This window comes from Sitodiplosis mosellana, unplaced genomic scaffold (assembly GCF_009176505.1).
Source record: "Sitodiplosis mosellana isolate CC-2019 unplaced genomic scaffold, AAFC_SMos_1.0 Smas_scaffold_6226, whole genome shotgun sequence".
NCBI lineage: Eukaryota > Metazoa > Arthropoda > Insecta > Diptera > Cecidomyiidae > Sitodiplosis > Sitodiplosis mosellana.
The window spans coordinates 4,488,946-4,507,953 of NW_022601467.1; the positions used below are offsets into that span (position 1 = coordinate 4,488,946).

Sequence of the window (19,008 nt, forward strand, 5' to 3'; positions counted from 1 at the left end):
CTGTAACGAGTTAATTGGGCGCACGCAGTATAGCACGAGAGAATAAGAACATTCGGAGAAAATAAAAATCGTCGCATTGATTCGAGTGGTTCGTGATTTGCTGTGCGATGTGTCGCATTATTTTTGCTTTGTGTGTACTTTTTTCCATAGTTTAAAACAAAACATCGTATTATGTTTATCTAAACACAAACCGAACGCATACCCATGCAGAGCACCACTAACACCCAAACAAACACACTTGGTTATACAGTACAAATCGAACGCATTCGATCGGACACTGCTGTTGTGTGTGTATATTGTTTATACCGTTTTCGGTTTGTGTTGCGTTCGCATTGACGGTTTTGAGCATAAACAAAAGTGGATATTCAGTTGTCAAACAATCGTCGCTAATCATGGACGGAGTGGTAATGAAAATTATTCAACAAATGCAATTTTATTTGATTTCGTTTTTTTTTCTCTCTTCGAGCAAATCGTATATTGAATTCTGTCCGTATATTTGCTTATTTAAACAGTTTTATCCATACGAATAGATGCATGTGCTTCATTCTTATTGAATTGAATGAAAAAAGTAATACTTCATGTTGAAACTTTTCAAACAAAAAAACGAAAGGCTGCAGCGACGGCGGCGGCTGTTGTACTGCTCCTGTACTTTGGCTACGGACCATTTCATGAAATCGCTATGACTTCTCAACGATACGATTAATAATACGATATTACATTAATCCCTGTTCAGTTTGTTGTTATCGGCGCTGTTTTCTATAAGCCCTCAAGTCCATTTTGTACGCTGTGTGTGTGTGTTTTCAATTCGATTCCATTATTTTCAACCTCGTAAATGAATTGCTATTAACAATGGTTTCAGTGCATATGCTAGATGTGAATCGCGGGCGCGCGCACTCCTCTCAATTTAAAAGAGCCAGTGAGCGAGCAAGCGAGCGAGCGAGTTTGTGTGTGTGTCGACTTGGAGCATGCGCGCATTTGCAATCAATTGCAAGTTGGTTGTTTGCATGGTGCAACATTCGTATGTTACTTTATGATTGGCCATTTCTTTTGGCATGGCTCTAGTTCAAATTTACCACGCTTTCGCTGCTATTATTAATGTTAGTTGGTCGTGTGGATGGAGAAATAAATGCACATTAAAAATTGTGCCTACGCCAAGCCAAAGAACTATAACAACAAATACAGCACAGCCACAGCACACCACGCAGTGCAGTGCAGCGCATTCAATAATCTCGGGCATTCATTTGCGTTTTGCCAAAGCCGAGGCTCAGCTCTGATCACGTTGGCCGCCGTCGACACATCGCCCGAGTGAAATGAACTGAAACAGGCATTTGAATCAGCAAATAATTACGGAGCAATAAGAACAATGAGCCAAGAGGCCCGCGTGCGCGCGCAAAACAGCCAAAGAAGTGTGCTCGCGCGAGCACACTCACCACACGAAACGAAAGAAGACAGAACGAATTGAAGAGAGAAGAAAAAAATCAGTACGAAAAGAAAATAAAATAATCGGCGAGGCGAAACCAAATAATATTCCTTGCGGTTTATTTTCATAATTTTTTTTGTCTTTTCTCTCATTTCTGTGTGTTACTCTCTTTGGTCTTGTTCTTTCGTCATTTTTGTTTCCATACAATTTCATCCCATTGTGTTTGGTAACATACAAAACAGCCCAATGCTTCGCATTCAACGTCTTTCGTTGCCAACAGGCAGTGAATTTTTCGCCGGGGACAAAGAAAGATTCGAATAATATAAATATGGAACGGATTACGATAAAATATGAACCGTTTCATACAGTAAGTGCGCAAAACTGACTGTGTGTGTGTGTATTTGTATGTGTACGGCGAGCTGGTGATCGAGAAACGCACCGAATCAACGAAATAAGTATGACTAAGTGCTGCAGTGCACATTTGAAAGCGGTGCACATGCACATACACAAAATCCAATCGCCGCAAAACAACTATCAAATTATTATTATTTACATTTTTTTTTCTTCTTCTTAGTTCTTTACTTCTCTTGTCGGAGGTTTTGGAAGTGCGGCAATTGCATTGCAATGCATAGCCTCAATGCTTTGGCGTTGGCATCTCGCCCGTGTTCTTGTCTTCATTTTCTGGTGCTGTCGTTTTAGCGTTTGTTTTGATTTTTTATTCTCATTTCATGTCGTTCTCGGTGAGTGGTGTTTGTTTCTCTTTCTCTTCTGGCTGTTGTTGCTATTTTTTTTCCTTTTTCGTTTCTAATACTTGAGATTCGGTTTGATCTCGTTGAACAATATTTATATGCTGCGTTCAGCTGCTACCTTTGCGAATAGTTCTGGTGCTTGATTTGCGTTGCGTTTGTTGTTACGTGATTCCTTTCTCCTTCACATCTTCTTGCTATCCACACAACATCAGCTTCTTCATGGTTGGACTCTTTCTTTTCGCGTGTCGCTACTCTGCCGTTCCTCTCAGATGATTCCCGGTTGTGTTTGTTGTTTTTTTCTCTCAAACGCAACGATCCCCTTGGCTCTGAAATTGTGTACTAACCGGCAGCAAGGCACATTGCGCTCTCCGCGAATATCAACGAAAGAGCACGAGCGCACAAACTAAACCATTCAGAACATGATCGCGCAACACATTGTCCATGCACTTAGCTCGATGAGGGCGAATAAGGGATAGAACAAGAGTGAGTGAGTTGGTAAGCGTACGAACGGGCGCGCGACCGACCGTGTCTGTTTACAATATAACACTAGTGAAAAGGAGACACACCAAACGAACGGTGGAGAGAGAATGAATGAACTCAAGACAGAGAGTGGGAGCGAGAGAGCGCACGACGACGACTACGACGGCGAGGAGAAGTAAGAACGACAGCGAATCGAAGAGAATTGAGAAGCATTGCTGAACACTTAATATACGGCACTGCTTAATCCAAAACATTGGCTCAAATCACTTGTGGTAAAACAGTTGGTTTGAATTGATACAGCGTTCAGTTTAACTTTAGTCTTTCGGTCGCTGGCACACCGTACACACGCACCTCCTGCACTCGATTTTTATTCGATTTTGTGGTTCTGAGCGCCGATTTCTTACGATAACCGCGATTTGTTTTCTACAACGTATCAATTGAATCGAATTATTAAAGTCAATGTTTCTTTGACTTGAAGAATGTTGTGGTTAAATGAGTGAAGCTATATACAACGGACAAGTGATTTGATTAAATTCTTCGGAACCGGCGCTAGTTGAACATTTTCTCAGTGATTAGAAGTGACATTACTTATTTTTGAGAGGAAATTTTTGGTGTTATTTAACGGTGGCAAAAAAAAGAAGATAAAGTGATAAACTTGCCGAATGTCCGATAAACAATCATGGTTCAATGGTTAGCAATTAAGTGGTGTTGTGTTGTCAGTGGATCACATGAAGTGCTTACACAAGGATGTGATTAGAGCTAGTGCTGTCGGTGTATTTAAAATATTGCGACGAATTAAACGACTTTTGCAAATGATGGCAGTGATAATGATAGTTGCGTTCATGACTTCGGTCTTATATCAGAATGTGAACGGTTTGAGGGATTTAGAGGTATGTATTTTTTAGTTCACGATGGCAACGTGTGCCTATAAATTCCGCCACCACTGCCCTTGCCATCGACAACAACGACCAACTGAGCTAACCCAAGTCTAAATCATATGATTTCCTTTTCTTTTCTTTTCCTTCTCTCGAAAATGTCTTACACACAGTCTTATCACTTACCACTGACGGAGCCATCAAAAATAACGGCCAATCCAATTGATGTGGGCCATAAAATGCGTGCAATCAACGAAGTGGTCGATATAATATCGAGCCCATCATGGTCAACCGTAAACGCAGCAGTGACCAAAAACAATGAACATCAACACAAAGATATTGTCACCGATTACCTCTTAAAACAGCGACACATCCACGAATTTAGTGTTACAGGTACACCAAAACCAGCCACAACCAATCTCAACGACATATTCATCACGGTGAAAACAACTAAATTATACCATGACACAAGATTAGCGCTTATAATCAAAACGTGGTTTCAATTAGCTAAAGATCAAGTAAGTTTTAGTTTATTGGATTTTATTTTACTCGTTACCTTTTTTGTCTGTCCGTTTTGTGTATCAAATTACAATTTGCATTACAAACGTTCTGCTGCGTTGATCTATTTTGAATGCCTTCTTTTCTCTTGTCTATCGCCCGCTCTTTCAATTGCAATTACAATTCAAAGTTACCTATTATTTACAAGACCATTACCACAGCCCGTACGTTCTTTGACTTCGTTTCACGTGAATTCTACACGCTTTATAATTTATTCGAAGAATTTAATTTGTTAATAATAATGCTTTCACGGGGCAAAAATAGCGAATAATAATGATTGTTGGCCGATGCAAAGATCGTGTGTATTCGATAAACTTGTGCTTTTATTTACGTTATTTCATGCTTCCATCCAGCGAGCCGAGGAAAAATTCTGTGTTCGGTAGTTTTTTTTCCTCTTCAATTTGCCCACTTTTCATCGTGAATAATGAGTGGAAATAATTGAGTTGGAACGAGTGAGTGAGAGATGAAGAGAAGAAGAAAAAATAGCAATAGCACATTATATTATGAGATCCGTTTGTTATATTTAAATAATGGCGATAGCTCATAAACAATGAATAGAATTGGCAAAAGAGAGCGAGAACCCTCTGAATGTGCGGCACAATCTCATTTAAACGCGACGACGACGCAACATAAACTACTGACTAATATCAACAAATCATTGCACACAAGTCAAGTGAGTGCCAACGAAACGCATGCATTTTAATGAAAAGGGGCAATTTTCAGTTTATTCACACCACACATCACTTCTTCAATGAAAAATATATAGAGGTGGTGACTTTGCAACAGCAGCAACAGCAAAGAAAAAGTGACACGCAGAATATAACGTACAATTGGCCATCGGCTCATTCTTCTTTCATTGTTTGATTGTCGGAATGATAGTGGTTAGAAACAACGATGAAATGCATCATTCTATCACCCGGTATGCAAAATCGACGATTCAAAGCGCGTGAATAACATGGATAAATAGGGAGACAAGTTGTTTTATGACGATTGGTAAAACAAATAACGAACATGCCGCCGCGCTCAGTTCTTTTGCTCATTATGGATGGCACGTAGTGATCGATATGATATTTATATCAGTTTGAAAATATCAACCAGTCTTACGTGCGTCGCATAAGAATTTCATTCGATTTTTTGTGGTCGCGTTTCAAAACAGTCGACACATTCCGAGCCATCAACGGAATGACATTTTTGCGGACACAGCGACACAAAATATGCGACATTTTTATCTTCTAAATGGATCAAATTGATTTTTGTACATTTGAACGAAGCAAAAGAAAAAAGAACGAAGATTCGCTGAAATGAAGATTGAAAGGAAAAAGTTGACACATTTTTACCTAAACCAAATTTGAACCAAAAAAATAGAACAAAAATGTTTCGAAATTTGACGAAATTCGAAGAAAAATTCTAAGTTTTAAAAACTTGATTGGCTTCAAACTTTGAAGCACAACCGCCAAAACTTTGACATTTTGTACAATCATAATCAGTTGATTATGAATTCAAATTTTATTCATTTGTTGATCATAGCAATTTTTTTAAATTATTATCTCGCTTTTTTTCTGCACAAAAGAATGGTAAATTTACGTTAAACAACGGCTTTTCATTATCTCCGTTCCCACAGTCGTATTGTTTTTTCTCTCTTCTGTTCGCAAAAATCCACATTTTCCTTCTGAATGATTCATTAAAATAGTTTAATCTACAAAAAAAAAACAATTCATTCTTCCACATATTTCATAGCTGAAAGTAAAACAAAAGTAAGCCAATGAAACCCACGCATGGAAATTGCAATGCGGAGCCAATTGTAATTGGTCTGTGTGTATGTTGCGCATTAAATGCATGACAGCCAGTTAGCAGAGAAGTAATAACTGAGATGATATTACTTGGACATTGATAAATTAACTGAAATATGCTTTAATTAAGTTGCGTTCATCTATGCACCGCATTAGAACACGAAGCCATCAAATGTGTCGGTAGTTCAAGCGAATCGAATGTATAGTGGATGTCAATAATTTCTGATAAATGACAACCTTTTCAACGATTTCTTAATTCCTGCACGAAACAAACAAACACACACAAAAAATCGTAAGAATTGCGCATGGCTTTTGTATTTCCTTTTGCAGCACATCAAATGGCATACACTTGAAATGTAAACAAATGCAAGAAAGGAAAAAAAAACATGAAAACAACAAGAACAACGCATAAATTTATGGCAAATCGATACGTTCGTCCTATTCTCAAAATAAATTTCAATACAATGATCGCCCGCATAATCGCCATTATTTTTCGTTGTTGCTTATGTTTTTGGCGTGTGTATGCCATTGTTTAATGGTTGGCACCGTTCATTTACCATTCATTTCTCGCTCTCTCGCTCTGTTTCACTCTTTCGATCGTACACAAAACCGACTTGAGACACTCGATTCGGGGGCCCCGGAATCAGTGTATAAATTCGAATGCAAAAATGTGCAGTTCATTGGTACGGCAGTCAATTGTATGCACCGAGAAAGCGAGAACAACAAGCGAAAAAGGAAGCTGAGAGAGAGAGAGAGAAAGAGAGCGAGCGAGCGAGCGAGAGAGTGCACTGCACACTGTACGAATTGACGATTGTTAATGGATGAAAATATGAAATTGGACAAGAACTTGGTGCTGTGTGTCGTGGCCAAAGAAAGAAGTGTAGAAGCGCGCTCGCGCGTTCACGTTTAAAGGAAGTCAACTATTTATTCGTAATAAAATCAATAAATTCAATCTGTGGTCCATTATTCATTCTGTACATGTGTTTATGCATCCAATTATTATTTTAGTTTGTTTTCGCAGCGCTTCCTCTTTTTATTTCGCCAGTTGAAATTGCGATGCCCTCTCGCTGCATTCGGTTTTGTCGGCCATTGCGAGCGCGCGCGCATGAGCGGTCGGTCGATGTCAAAATTTGTGGCTCACAAATCTTGTTGCAATGTACTTGAATGCTTTTCCAATTTGGCTTTTTTTGCAGATTGTTAATTTTCACGTTTTGTTTATAAATTCTGCCTTTACAATGTGCCGATCGATCGCTAGCTCGCTAGCTCGCTCACTCCTTCTCTCTCTCTCTCTCCCCTCTGGGTGCTCATTGCTACTGCAAAATTCACTGACACACAACTTTATGTTCTATCCGTATTTTATGTTGTGTTCTGTCATACATACACGATATATGCCGGGTATTATGTTACACACTGGCAAGTTGCAAGTACATGAAATTGAAATCTATATAAATAACATAAATATAAATTGATATCAAATCTGATAAGTCGACAATATGTACCCGAGTACAAACACACGGCCCCCTTTTTTGAATTTTACGTTTGTTTCGGGCCGTTTGTCCAATTGAAATATGGAACTTCGATACGCAAACGGTGTACAGATTGTTTGCTATGGCAAGAATCACAGTACACGACGTGAAAAAAAAAACGAAAAAAGCATTATAGTCACCGAATACTCAAACTCTTGCAACTCGTTTGTTCCCGTCTTCGGTTTGGAACATCAAATACTCTCTTTTTTCGTTCATTCCTTTCGTTTTGGCTCCATATTCATATCATGTTTTATGTTGTTATTTTCGTTATCCTCAAAACGACAAAATTCCATAAAATGTGCGCGCATAACGAACGCGATAAATAATAAATAAATCAATTCCATTGCACCGACAACACACTGAATTGAATTGGCGAACGAAAAGTGAAACAAAGGCCTCGGCAACAGCAGCATCAGCAGCAGCAGCAGCAGCAGACGAACAAGAACATGTGTGTTTTTGCAAATTATGTTAATTTACGTTTTGTATGTTCCGAGCTGGCAAACAAAGCAGCGGCTGGAGATTGCGCTTCAAGTGTGCTTTGCTGCCTGGACGCAGAATGTTTGGCACGTAGAAAAAAAGATGAATTAAGTTGCAAATTTGAATTGTATCATTTGTAATGATTGCTGTGTTGCCGCCGCGTCGGTGTTGTGCTCGTTTGCCTTTTTTAAATGATCTCATATGGGTTCGAGACTCTGTATTCGTTTCGGTCTGCAACGAACCAAAAGGTGCAATATTTTGTACGAGTCAAAAAGACAAATGATATGATCAAGAATAAATATAAGATTTTTTTTCCGGAATTCTTGAACTCAACGTTTCGCTTTCGCCCAGTCATCTCTTTCAATCATTTTCCATGCACACTTTAACTGCGGTAACCTTGACTTGATCGACTACTGCATGTGTGCAAATATTTGGCATTTAAAAACATTTTTTATGAACTTCTCGGTCGAGCCAGAGCAATCGAGAGACGGTCTCTTTTTAAATTTCAAAATTTAGTGGATTCTTATGGCAAAGAACGAGCGTTTTCATGGTAAATGAGTGAAGAGAACATCGATCACAACATTTGAAAATCAATCAATGCGTGTATTTCTTCAAAAATAAAAATTCTAATTTATGTGTTTTGACGAAATTGTTATTTTCGTCTTTCCTAATTTGCAACCGTATTTATTTTCGTTTTTTGTCATTCTATACATTCTTTTCTAACTCTGCAGATGGATGAGGTAGATAAAATGTGTGTTTTTCATAGATCAGTCGGAATGATTACATTCGAAAATATTCATAAAATCACCAGATTCACATGATCAGGATGATGATATTCAATACATCATTTGGTGGTGAACGTATCTCGTTCTTCTTTTCTTTATTTGAGAATTATTTTTTCTTAATTAAATGACAACTCAATTTACGGCTAAAATATTCCGAACGAAGCAATAACCAGAAAAATATCATTGGAAGCGATCGCGTGAAAAACGGTAAACCAAATCATACATTGGCCATTATCAATGAGAGCATCTTGTTGCTATCGGTTCTGGTTAATCAAATTAAATTTATGAAAAGAAAAAAAGAAGAAATATACCAATTCACTCGATAGCTTCAATGTGCAACTTTCAATTTAATAACGATAACACGTAGCACAGCAGCCAATAGGGAAAAAAAAGAATATGATATCCAATCAAAATCCAGTTATATCGTCCATATATTTTCTCGAGATTGAAAACTGGCCGAATGCTCAACCATAACACAGCAATTTTTGTACAAGCTCAATCGATAATAATAAAATAGGTAAACGGAAAAACGACAATTAATTCACTCCGAACGACGTCAAACGTCATGGAACAAGGACATATCGAACGAGAAAAAATACGCTGTGAATTAACTTTGATCGAAGAAAAATCGATGAATTGCTCTCGATTTATTGGCGTTGAACATATACGTATGTTAGCTATGCCGTATGTGCCTTTACAATAGACACGTAAAAATAAAAACGAAACAATACGTGCAAGTGTATCGTGTGATGTGTATCTTACTGTGTGCAGTCACTTATCTCTCGGCAAAATTGTGCAAGCATATAGTGCAAGCAGTGACTCGAGAGTTGGTTTTACTGTGAGATTGGTTGCCCATATCACATCGATAGATCTAACACCTAAATCTCACCGCGTATCGAATGGACAGAAAAACCGATCGAATACACATTTTAACTGTCGTGTTTACTTCACTAAATGAGAAAAATTGCCGCATTCGCTTTTGGTATGAAAGCAAACCGTTTTTCTCGCGCATTCTTCGCATTGAAGACTCGAGACGATCGAGCAAGAGAGAAAGATAAAGAGGGAGGAGGAGAAAAGAATGAATGCGTTCATGTTCAGTAGCTAACATTTAATGTGCGCAAAAATGACATTCAACGTGAGAACTGATTTATTTTTCCATTGATCGGACAGACTTTTGATTTTCCATCGAATCAATCGATACCATTTCACTCATGATTCTATTCACTTTGGTTTTTGTATCGTCTATTCATTTCTTCTCTTGTTCATTTGCAGACATGGTTTTTCACCGACACCAACAACCAGTTCTTTCAACACAAAACCAGTAAGTATAATTGAAATAACGTACTATTTTTTTTTCTTCAAAAACGTAGAAATAATTGTGCTTCACAATCGACACGAAAATCCATCCAAAGGAAAAACATTGTAGCGTGATTCATGATTTTCGTATTGGTGGCGGTTATTTTGTGGTGTGAACGAAGAAAAAAAATGAAGAAGAAACAGAGGCCTACAATTTGATTCGGCGCAATATCAAGAAAGAGGTGAAACAGACACACCGAATCGACGTTAAATTCAATTTCATTTTATTAGATGATTATATCTACGATTTATTGGCTTCTCATTCGATTTCGAAATCAACAAATCAATTGGTGCGGTATTTTTTCGGCTATTTACCAGTGATAAAGCGTATCGAGTGGGCCGCCGCCGCCGTAATACTCGCACATCGTCCCGTGTATGCGTTTCTTTTTTTGTTCTTCTCTTCGTTTCTGTGATAGAAGGTTCCTTGACATTCGCCTCTGAATTGTTTATTGTTTTAAGTGATAGTCGTCATTCGAATGAGACGAATATTCATGTCAATTGAACCCGTTTATTTCTTATTGTGTTCGTCCAAAAGAAACCCGAATCGCTTGACTCTCTCAAATGCAAAATAATAAAAAATCACACGGAACGAAATCAATGCGTGTGAATGTGTATGGGTATTTTGATGTTATTTTTTTTTTTTTGTTTCTTCGTTTTCTCGTCATGTGGAATAATAAACACCCAATAAAATTTGGAATGAGAACGGCAAGTAACACATAAAAAAAACGAAATAGATGAAATCGAAAGAAAAAAACATACACACAACGATGCGATGAGAAGAGCATCAACGATGAGAATCAATTCGTTGTCATGGCCAAAACAATAATACACACTACTGAAAGATATGCACGAGAGAGTGAGAGATCGCGCGCGCGAGCGCCCGCTCAAAAGGAGACGAGTGAAAAAAGAGAGAGAGAGAGAGATGACCAAATAAAATAAATTACAACTCGACTCGACTCGACCCAAACCGAATTCGGTACGTTTCGTTCAGTGTGAGCCTGAGCCGAGATGGGCCTGATATATGCACAAGTTAATCTAATTTCCATGTTCCATTATGCAGTGTTAATTTTTCGTGGGGGAGCTAAAGCAAAATATCACAACTCGCCTCAACTCATTCGCTCGGTCGATCGAAAACTAAATTTGACCGCAAAAGACAAAGGTGACTAAAAGGTTTCAATCCAACACACATCACAAATAATTTATGGAAAACCCAAAACGAAAAATACACCCAAATTAAATGACGAAAAAACCGAGAAACCGAACAAAATGCGGGAGAGGAAAACAAATCAACTAAAATAATGGTAATATATGATGATCGAATAAAATGTGTTTATAGGCCATTGCGTTAATTTGAACGTAACTCCTTTGCCAATGCAATGGCAATGCATTCGTGCGATGCCGTCCGTTGACGCTCTACTCGTAGTTAAACAACGAAAAATTCAAATAAAACACAGAAGAGTAAAAAAGATTCATTTTATTGGGCCTGATAACGAAAACAAAGATCTCAACATTTTCACCTCTTTTTTTTCTTATCTTGCTCGCTTCTTTGTGTGGCATTCTAATTCGTCAACAAAAACATATTGCCTAATCTTAGATTTGAATCAATTTTCGATCCGAAAACTGCATTTAACTGCAGTAATTTCGTGTGGATGTGGGACAAAATTAACGCATTTCACAAATATGCTGTGAATTTGATGGACTTTGATCGTTACGAGGCAATTTCGAATTGCCGTCGTTATCGCCCGATGTACACACGCTTCGAAATGATTGAGTGACACACGCTCTAATCCAAATTCCCATGATAATCAACTCATCCTTTGTGCACGTAAATCTGTCGGCTCCGTGATATATGTATTGATTTGAAATCGCCACTTATCTCGTATGAAAGCGATTCGCTGGAAAAATAAAAAAAAATTAGTCAAATAATAATTTTTTTTTTGTTTTGTTTAAATCCGCCGCTAAAATGAGGCTGAAAGCAACCGGGTGTGAGTGTGAGTGTGTGTGATCCATTAGAAGCAATTTAAGCGAATGAGCGCGAAAAAAAACCACCGGGTGAATAATCGAGAATTAATAATTGCTTTAAAAGCCGTTTTATGGCTGATTACAATCGCCGCCACTTTGGGGATTCGGTTAGTTGTTGGCAAAAATGGATTTGTGGTTTATTGATCGTCGTCACTTTATCCGAAGTGGCACACACGCGTGCAGGAGGTAATGTTGACAAAAGATCCATAAAATTTCGGTAAATTGCGGAAAAAACGATACGAAAAAAAAAAATTCTGAAAAGATTTTACATTTATTGAGATGAAAAAAATTGCCTTTCCGGTTGAATGACGACGATGGGTTGGGATTCAGTACGTTGTCACGCCGAAATTGTCATCGCATATTGAAATTCAGGCGCAAACTTCACACATACACACGCACACACAAAGTCGCAACACACGAAATAACGTTTTCAAGTGCATAATAAAATATTTTGAAAGGCATACACAATTGAGATGTGTGAAGGTCTCGGATAAAATGTAAAAGCTTTTTATTATTTTCTCTCGCTCTCGCTCTCTCATTTCGAAAGATGCACCATAAAATGTGAAATATTTACAACGTATTCGGTTTATTGATTTCTGTGCTCATTTCGGCTCGAACACCAAACAAATGAACAAGAGAAGAAGAAAAAGCATCGGAATTGAAGCCCAATAAAACACCAAATTTTATAACATTCACAAAACCGGTGATGGAATGATAGTCCGGGCGTAAATTGATGCCATTTGCTATTAGGAAATTACCTGGAAATACGTATTGCTAGAGCTTCACAACCTAAATTCTTGCATCTCTCATAGATAGATGAATCCAGCACATTCCGGGCTTATTTTTATGATCATTGGATTGTTGTTCGATACTCCAACAGCTTCGTTTTCAACATCTGCAAAAATAAAAGAGCGGACATCTAAAAACAACTGTGTGTTTTAGAAGCGCTTCCACTTTCCAAGTGGAGCTAATTGAATGGCTACAGAGAGAAAAAAATATTGACATTTTTTCTTTAATGGTGACCAAATGTGCGGAGAACATGTGCTATGCAGAGCTTGTTTAGATGATCACATTTTTCGTACGTTCTAGCCACACGTGTGTTTGTGTTTGTGTATGTGTATGAGTGGATTCACCAAATCGGTTAGTTAATTGCGGTTTGGGTTGCCACATTGCAAAATGAAGTCATTAAAATGATAGCATGAATATTTATAAGGTTAACGGTTGCTGGCCGGATTATGAATGGACTGTTTGATTTATCTTAAAATTAATGAACAAAATACACGAGTCGAATGCCTTGATTGGCAACGCTCATTATGCTGTCGATTGGACATCGTTTAATGTAATGATAACAACCGTAATAAACATTAGACTCTTTATATGTGATACGATTAACTTGGCCACGATTTCCAAGTACCACATGAATATTCAAATGGCTAATCCAAATGGCGAATGGAACGGGTCGATGTTGTGACGCACATTGATGTCATTGTTTTGTGTGGCTAATAAATCCGAGCGAAATGTGAGCGCACAAGCCACTGCACAAGCGCATTAACGAACACATTGGCGCTCTTTAATTTTTGGTCACAATTTTTTTTTTGCGGAAATTTCATTTTGGTTCTCGTTTTTCGTCGCATGTTTGGCAATCATGCTTTGTCTTCGGTGTGTGTTTTTTTCTCTCTTCCGTTGATTCGTTCGTTTTCGTATAGATTGCTTACTCATTTTTAATAAAACGTCAACCCCTGTAGTGTCAAAAATATTATATTTCATAAGTTCGCGTTCGAAAACGGAGACAAACAGCGAGAATGCACGGACGAAGTCAGACAAAAAAAAACGCATACGCCACATACTTTGAAAATGAGCTAATATATAAAATATGAATGTCAAAAGTGCAACAACAACGAACTGGCAGGGCACACGAACAAAAAAAGAGCAACGAGCGATGCCTGAAAAAAATATCACCATCAAGCAGCGAACCGGCGAATTATTAATTTCGGAAATTACGATACGACGATGACGACGACGAAACGATCAGGCAAAAAAGCAACAACAAGAACGGAACGATACGAAACCGTTTAGAGAACCACGGACGACATACACACAATTCTGAACCAAGAAAGAAAATAACTTACCAAAAAATTAATGAAGCATAAATGTTTTTCCACCTATCTGCCCCATGCACGCAAGACATCCAAATGCTTTTCGATATTAATGAATTCTGGCTGATTTTGTTGTTCCAAGAGAGAAAACTGGATGCTGACCGCATTGCCCGTGACTCTCTCTCTCTCTCTCTCTCTCACTCGCGCTAACCAAACAAAAGTCCACGGCAAAGCAAAGCAAAAAAAAATAACCCAACAAAATACAAATAATAATCATAATTCATAATTCGAAGAAACTAATAGCGACTAATATACATTTCTCTTTTTTTGATCATGTACCGTATATTCTTCATTCTAGGCGGTCATTTAATCAACACAAACTGCTCCATGGGACATCTACGAAAGGCATTGTGCTGTAAAATGTCCGTTGAATTCGACACCTTTCTCGAAAGCGGAAAAAAGTGAGTAATTTTTTTTTTCTTTTCATTTTTTTCTGTTCATTTTCTTTGACTACATTTGTTCGTTCCGAAAGTTTAATATAAAAATGCATTGATTGCATCGATGGTGTGTGTATTGGGAGTGTGTGTGTGTGTGTATTGTATATCATATCTTTATGTTCAATATAATGAGACCATTCATTTTCGGAGCCGTCATATGCAGCACACAAGTCATAGTGCCGTTGCTCGAAATAAATTGAATTCTCATATCTTTTCATTTATTATCTTGCTATCTTGATAACGATTTTGGAATAGCATCAAGTTGATGCTGACGCTTGGTGATTGTTATGCGTGCGTGTGTTGCGCGCGCAAGCGATCACTCTTTCTCTGCACGACCACAGCAGCAGCCTGATATTACACCAGAAAAAAAAATTATGATAATGTTATCGATGGTGCGCACGCTCGCCATCTATCCCATCGAAACAAGTGATAGAACAACAAACTCAAATGATAGAGAGCTCCTATCAAAACCCATTTATTTGTCATTTTTCCATTTCAACTTTTCGTATTTTGTTTTTCTTTGTTTCTTTTTTTCTCTTTCTCTCTTGCTGGTTCGCTCTTGCTTTGACCCTATGCTGTTCGTGCACATTCGACCCGGTCAAATAATATATGATTAAATATTTATCTCGATTTTAGAATATTGTGTCGAAAACTACGCAATAGCAACACTTTTTTGTTGAATGTGAATCAACAAATCTCGCGACACGATCCAAGAATCGACCCACCGAATATTCATAATTTATGTAAATTATCTAATTAAAGGTCTACCTTCTCTTTGGATTGCAAATCGAATGTGTCAGTGGTTATTCTCTTTTTTTATTCTTCATCTGTTCTTTTACTGGTTTGGCCAACGTTTGTTTGCCATTTCAAATCGTTGTCAATCGCATATGAAGAGAAAATATATCGAGCGAATGAAAAAAAAAATGGATCGTCTTCCATCGAAAATTGGCCGATGGAAAAAAAAAATCGCAAACCAAAATCACTGTGATGTGCCGCACAGCATCGACAGCAGCAGCAGCCGCAGCAGCTCCATTACAGGAATTCAATCCATTTGACTCTTTTCTTTTTCGTCGTCGTGGTCTTGCTTTATAATTGATTATATAAAGATTCTTTGCTCAACCAGAGCCACCAAACAGAGACACCGGCCAACAATCGCTGTCTCTGTCTCAGTACGAAAACTTTACCGGCCGTATATCATTTTAAATCTCTAAATTTATGAACCGATAACCATTAAATTTTAGGCGTTTGTTGATTGCCTTTTCGGTTGACTTTCTCTGACATGTTCAACGTTTTTCAGCCGGCCCGGCCTGACTTCTTCAATGCAAAGACGAACATAAGAAGAGAAAAAAGCGTAATCGCGTCTCTTCAAATGACCAGAACATGTGGAATGTCATATTTTTTCGTCTCTGGACGTTGTCATCGGCCGAACGAAGGCTGAAGATGTTACAAAAAAATTGCAAATTTCCAAAGAATTAGTATCAATTTCGATTCTTTCGTTACACTAAACCAATATAATAAAAAAAAGAAGTTGTAATTCGGTTTTATCTCATAATTGTTGGGCTTTGTTACCGTATTCGATTTGCCGCTTTCTATCGGTTGGGCGAGCAGATTGAGCATCAAAAAAACATGGATTTGTGTAATTAAAAATGTGAGAATTTCGAATGCCGAATTATGATTTGAGATAAATTCAAATCAATAGGTATAGAAAGGTGTGAATATCCTGTATACAGTCATAGCACATCTTCCTTCCTATGTTCATTTCAGATGTGTTTTCAATATCGATCATAAAACGGGTGAAAAATTTAAATGTTCTAATCGATGGGACGGTGATCAAGTGAAACATTCATTGGCTTTTGGATCTGAATCAGATTCGCAGAGCAATTGGAATTGGAGTAGCTTGAGATTATTTCTGCGATACAAAAATTTGTTCAATGGATTTCATACTAACCGTATGTTAGCCAAATAAAGGGATTATATTTGTAATCAATTACTTTTTGTCGACTTAAGATTTTATTTCGTCGGAACTGTGTACAACGTGTTATTCGCTGGCGATCATCTTATATGTCGTAAAAATGCGGAGCTCTTTCAATTCGAAACCCATTTAAATGAATTAATTTGATTTGGAAAAAAAGCGAAAGAGAAGGGCACCAAACCACACTCTAGCTGTAAATGGTTAATTCTTATTTGATGCGCGCAAGTGTTGCGGCTTCTGAAAAGTTAGAGAACGAGTTTCTTTCATTCTCATGTATATTCATTTGTATAATTTGGTTACGGTCAATTTCTATTATTGGATCTTCTCTTGATTGCATTTGGAGAAAATGCAAATTTTTCGTGATGTGGGAATCGAAAACAAAAAAAAAATGGTTCAACTCCTGATTCGAACATGTTATTAATATCGAGGTATTCCGCTATGATCAAGAGAACTGGTCATCAAAATCGCTGAACCGTTTTCATCTATTCCACACTGGTGCCGTTCACATGACTCAACGTAATTCCAAAGTCTGCGGAAAACAATGATCATTACGGACAATTACTTGCCAGAATTCGGAAAAACATCTCGCTCTCACTCTCTCTCTCCCTCATCGAAGTTTTTCTCTCAGATCTCATTCGAATCATATTGACAGTCATAGAACAATTAAATGCAATGAAACTCTCACAGGCCTCAGAACAAAAGTCAATCCAAAAAACAACCAATGATGTGAGAAAAGAAAAGGCAAGTGAAAAAAAATGCTTATTAAATAACTCCATCCGATTTCCCATAAAGTAATTTGTCGGCATTTCGTCCTCTGACCGGCAATTCAACGTGTGTGCGAACACTCGCGCGCCGCTCTTGCTCCATCGACCGCCTTTCGGTCGAAATAATAAAGATTCAGTTATGAGATAATTAAAGAAATCAAACAAAATACATAATAATATGTAATTACCTGACTGTCGAAAAATTGTTCAACGATTTTTTTTCTCGTGCGTTTGTGTGTCTGTCTTTGGTTCGTTCCCTTTTGGGAAATACAGAAATTTTTGTGAACCGAACACCACTAATCATACGGAACAACGTATGTCGATCAATGCGATGATAGGTCGTCTCATTGCGTACATGTCTATTCTTTTGATTGTTTTGTTCGACTTTTTTTCCCTTCTTTCTTTTCACACACGCATCATGGAATACAGAACATGAAAAAACCTATTCGATTCAATTGTTTCTAACATCAGAGAAAATTACGGTGCGCATTGTGTTGTTTGCACCAAATTAGTTAATTTGCTCGTAAAGAGTTCTGTTGTTGTACCATACGGAAATGTGTTGAAAATGGAAAAGATCATTTATCACCTAGATTTGAGTCTCTCTATGTGTCATTTTCCATTGAATTTCGGTTTAAGCTGTAGTTTAGCCCAAATACAGAGTGTATGTAACAATGGAGCAGAGTAGAATCGCATATATGCATTGGTGCGTGCACAAAATACGGAAATATTATGCAAGTCTGCAGCGATTGCTTGCAAATCTCACTAAATCAATTTTTTTATACATTTACTACAAGAATGAACTGGTTATCGCTGTGGCATTTCTGTTCAAAAAAAGACAATGCGCGCTTGCCGTTGACTTGCATGAATGCCGTTTTCCAATGAAAAATAATTAATAAACAGTATTTTAAAAGAAGGCAGCAGCCGCAGCAATGGCATAAACAAACCAGGAACAATGGCTGAGACAGAAAAGCCTACAAACGCGCTTCGCATTCGAAGTGGCACGAATATACATATATTTTGAATAAAATTAAGGTCCATTGTTATAAATTTTTCGTGGTTCAGGGCAAAACGAAAGGAAGCCCAGCCTCAGCTATACTGTCAACAGAATTTTTGTTTTGTTTTAGCTACTGCAATCTTCTAGTACACAAGCTAATGTTGAAATCAGTTACAGAAATTGCTTTGTTGTTGTTCTTTCTCTGTTATCACAAGACAAATTTACTTGCCCATTTCATGCAAAACACGAACTAAACGATCAAATGGAATGGAGAAAAGGGAGAGACATTGAGAAAGTTACTAATCCCTTTGTGGTTTCGTTTTGACATTGGCTTTCTATGGAAAAAAATCAAACATTTCTATATTTTTTCCATACTCACACACACACAAAGAGTGTTTTGTTTCTTTTGTTTGTCAGCCACCTCAAAGCCGACGCGCAGTTAGTGACAGTGTAAGTTCGTTGAACGTGATACAGTCGCACCGTGGTGAATGATGAAAACCAAAACATAAATACCATTTTTCCTCATAAATTTTCGCGGTAAAACCGTATATACACTTTATGTGCCATTAAACAACCGCCTATAACATGCTCAACAATTCTTTTAACAATAGCTAAATTATATTTACAAAACAAAATATATATATATA

The 19,008-nt window shown here is 37.7% G+C and overlaps 1 protein-coding gene and 1 long non-coding RNA gene across 2 annotated transcripts in view; one reads left to right on the plus strand and one right to left on the minus strand.

Moving 5' to 3' along the window:
• The first annotated feature begins 367 nt into the window (after window positions 1–367).
• The window catches only part of LOC129579191 (fringe glycosyltransferase), a 28,173-nt gene continuing 9,532 nt past the window's right edge, over window positions 368–19,008 (plus strand). Inside the window, exons 1-4 of the mRNA XM_055468968.1 lie at window positions 368–3,539; window positions 3,698–4,042; window positions 9,933–9,981; window positions 14,493–14,595. Coding sequence (XP_055324943.1) covers window positions 3,378–3,539; window positions 3,698–4,042; window positions 9,933–9,981; window positions 14,493–14,595 — 659 coding nt within the window. The 5' untranslated portion in view covers window positions 368–3,377. The remainder of the gene's footprint in view (window positions 3,540–3,697; window positions 4,043–9,932; window positions 9,982–14,492; window positions 14,596–19,008) is intronic.
• Window positions 11,477–14,581, minus strand: LOC129579197 (uncharacterized). Its single transcript, XR_008689201.1, has 4 exons — window positions 14,474–14,581; window positions 14,168–14,340; window positions 12,797–12,933; window positions 11,477–11,911 (listed from the first exon to the last, which is right to left on the minus strand). It is a non-coding gene; the product is annotated as an uncharacterized LOC129579197 (long non-coding RNA).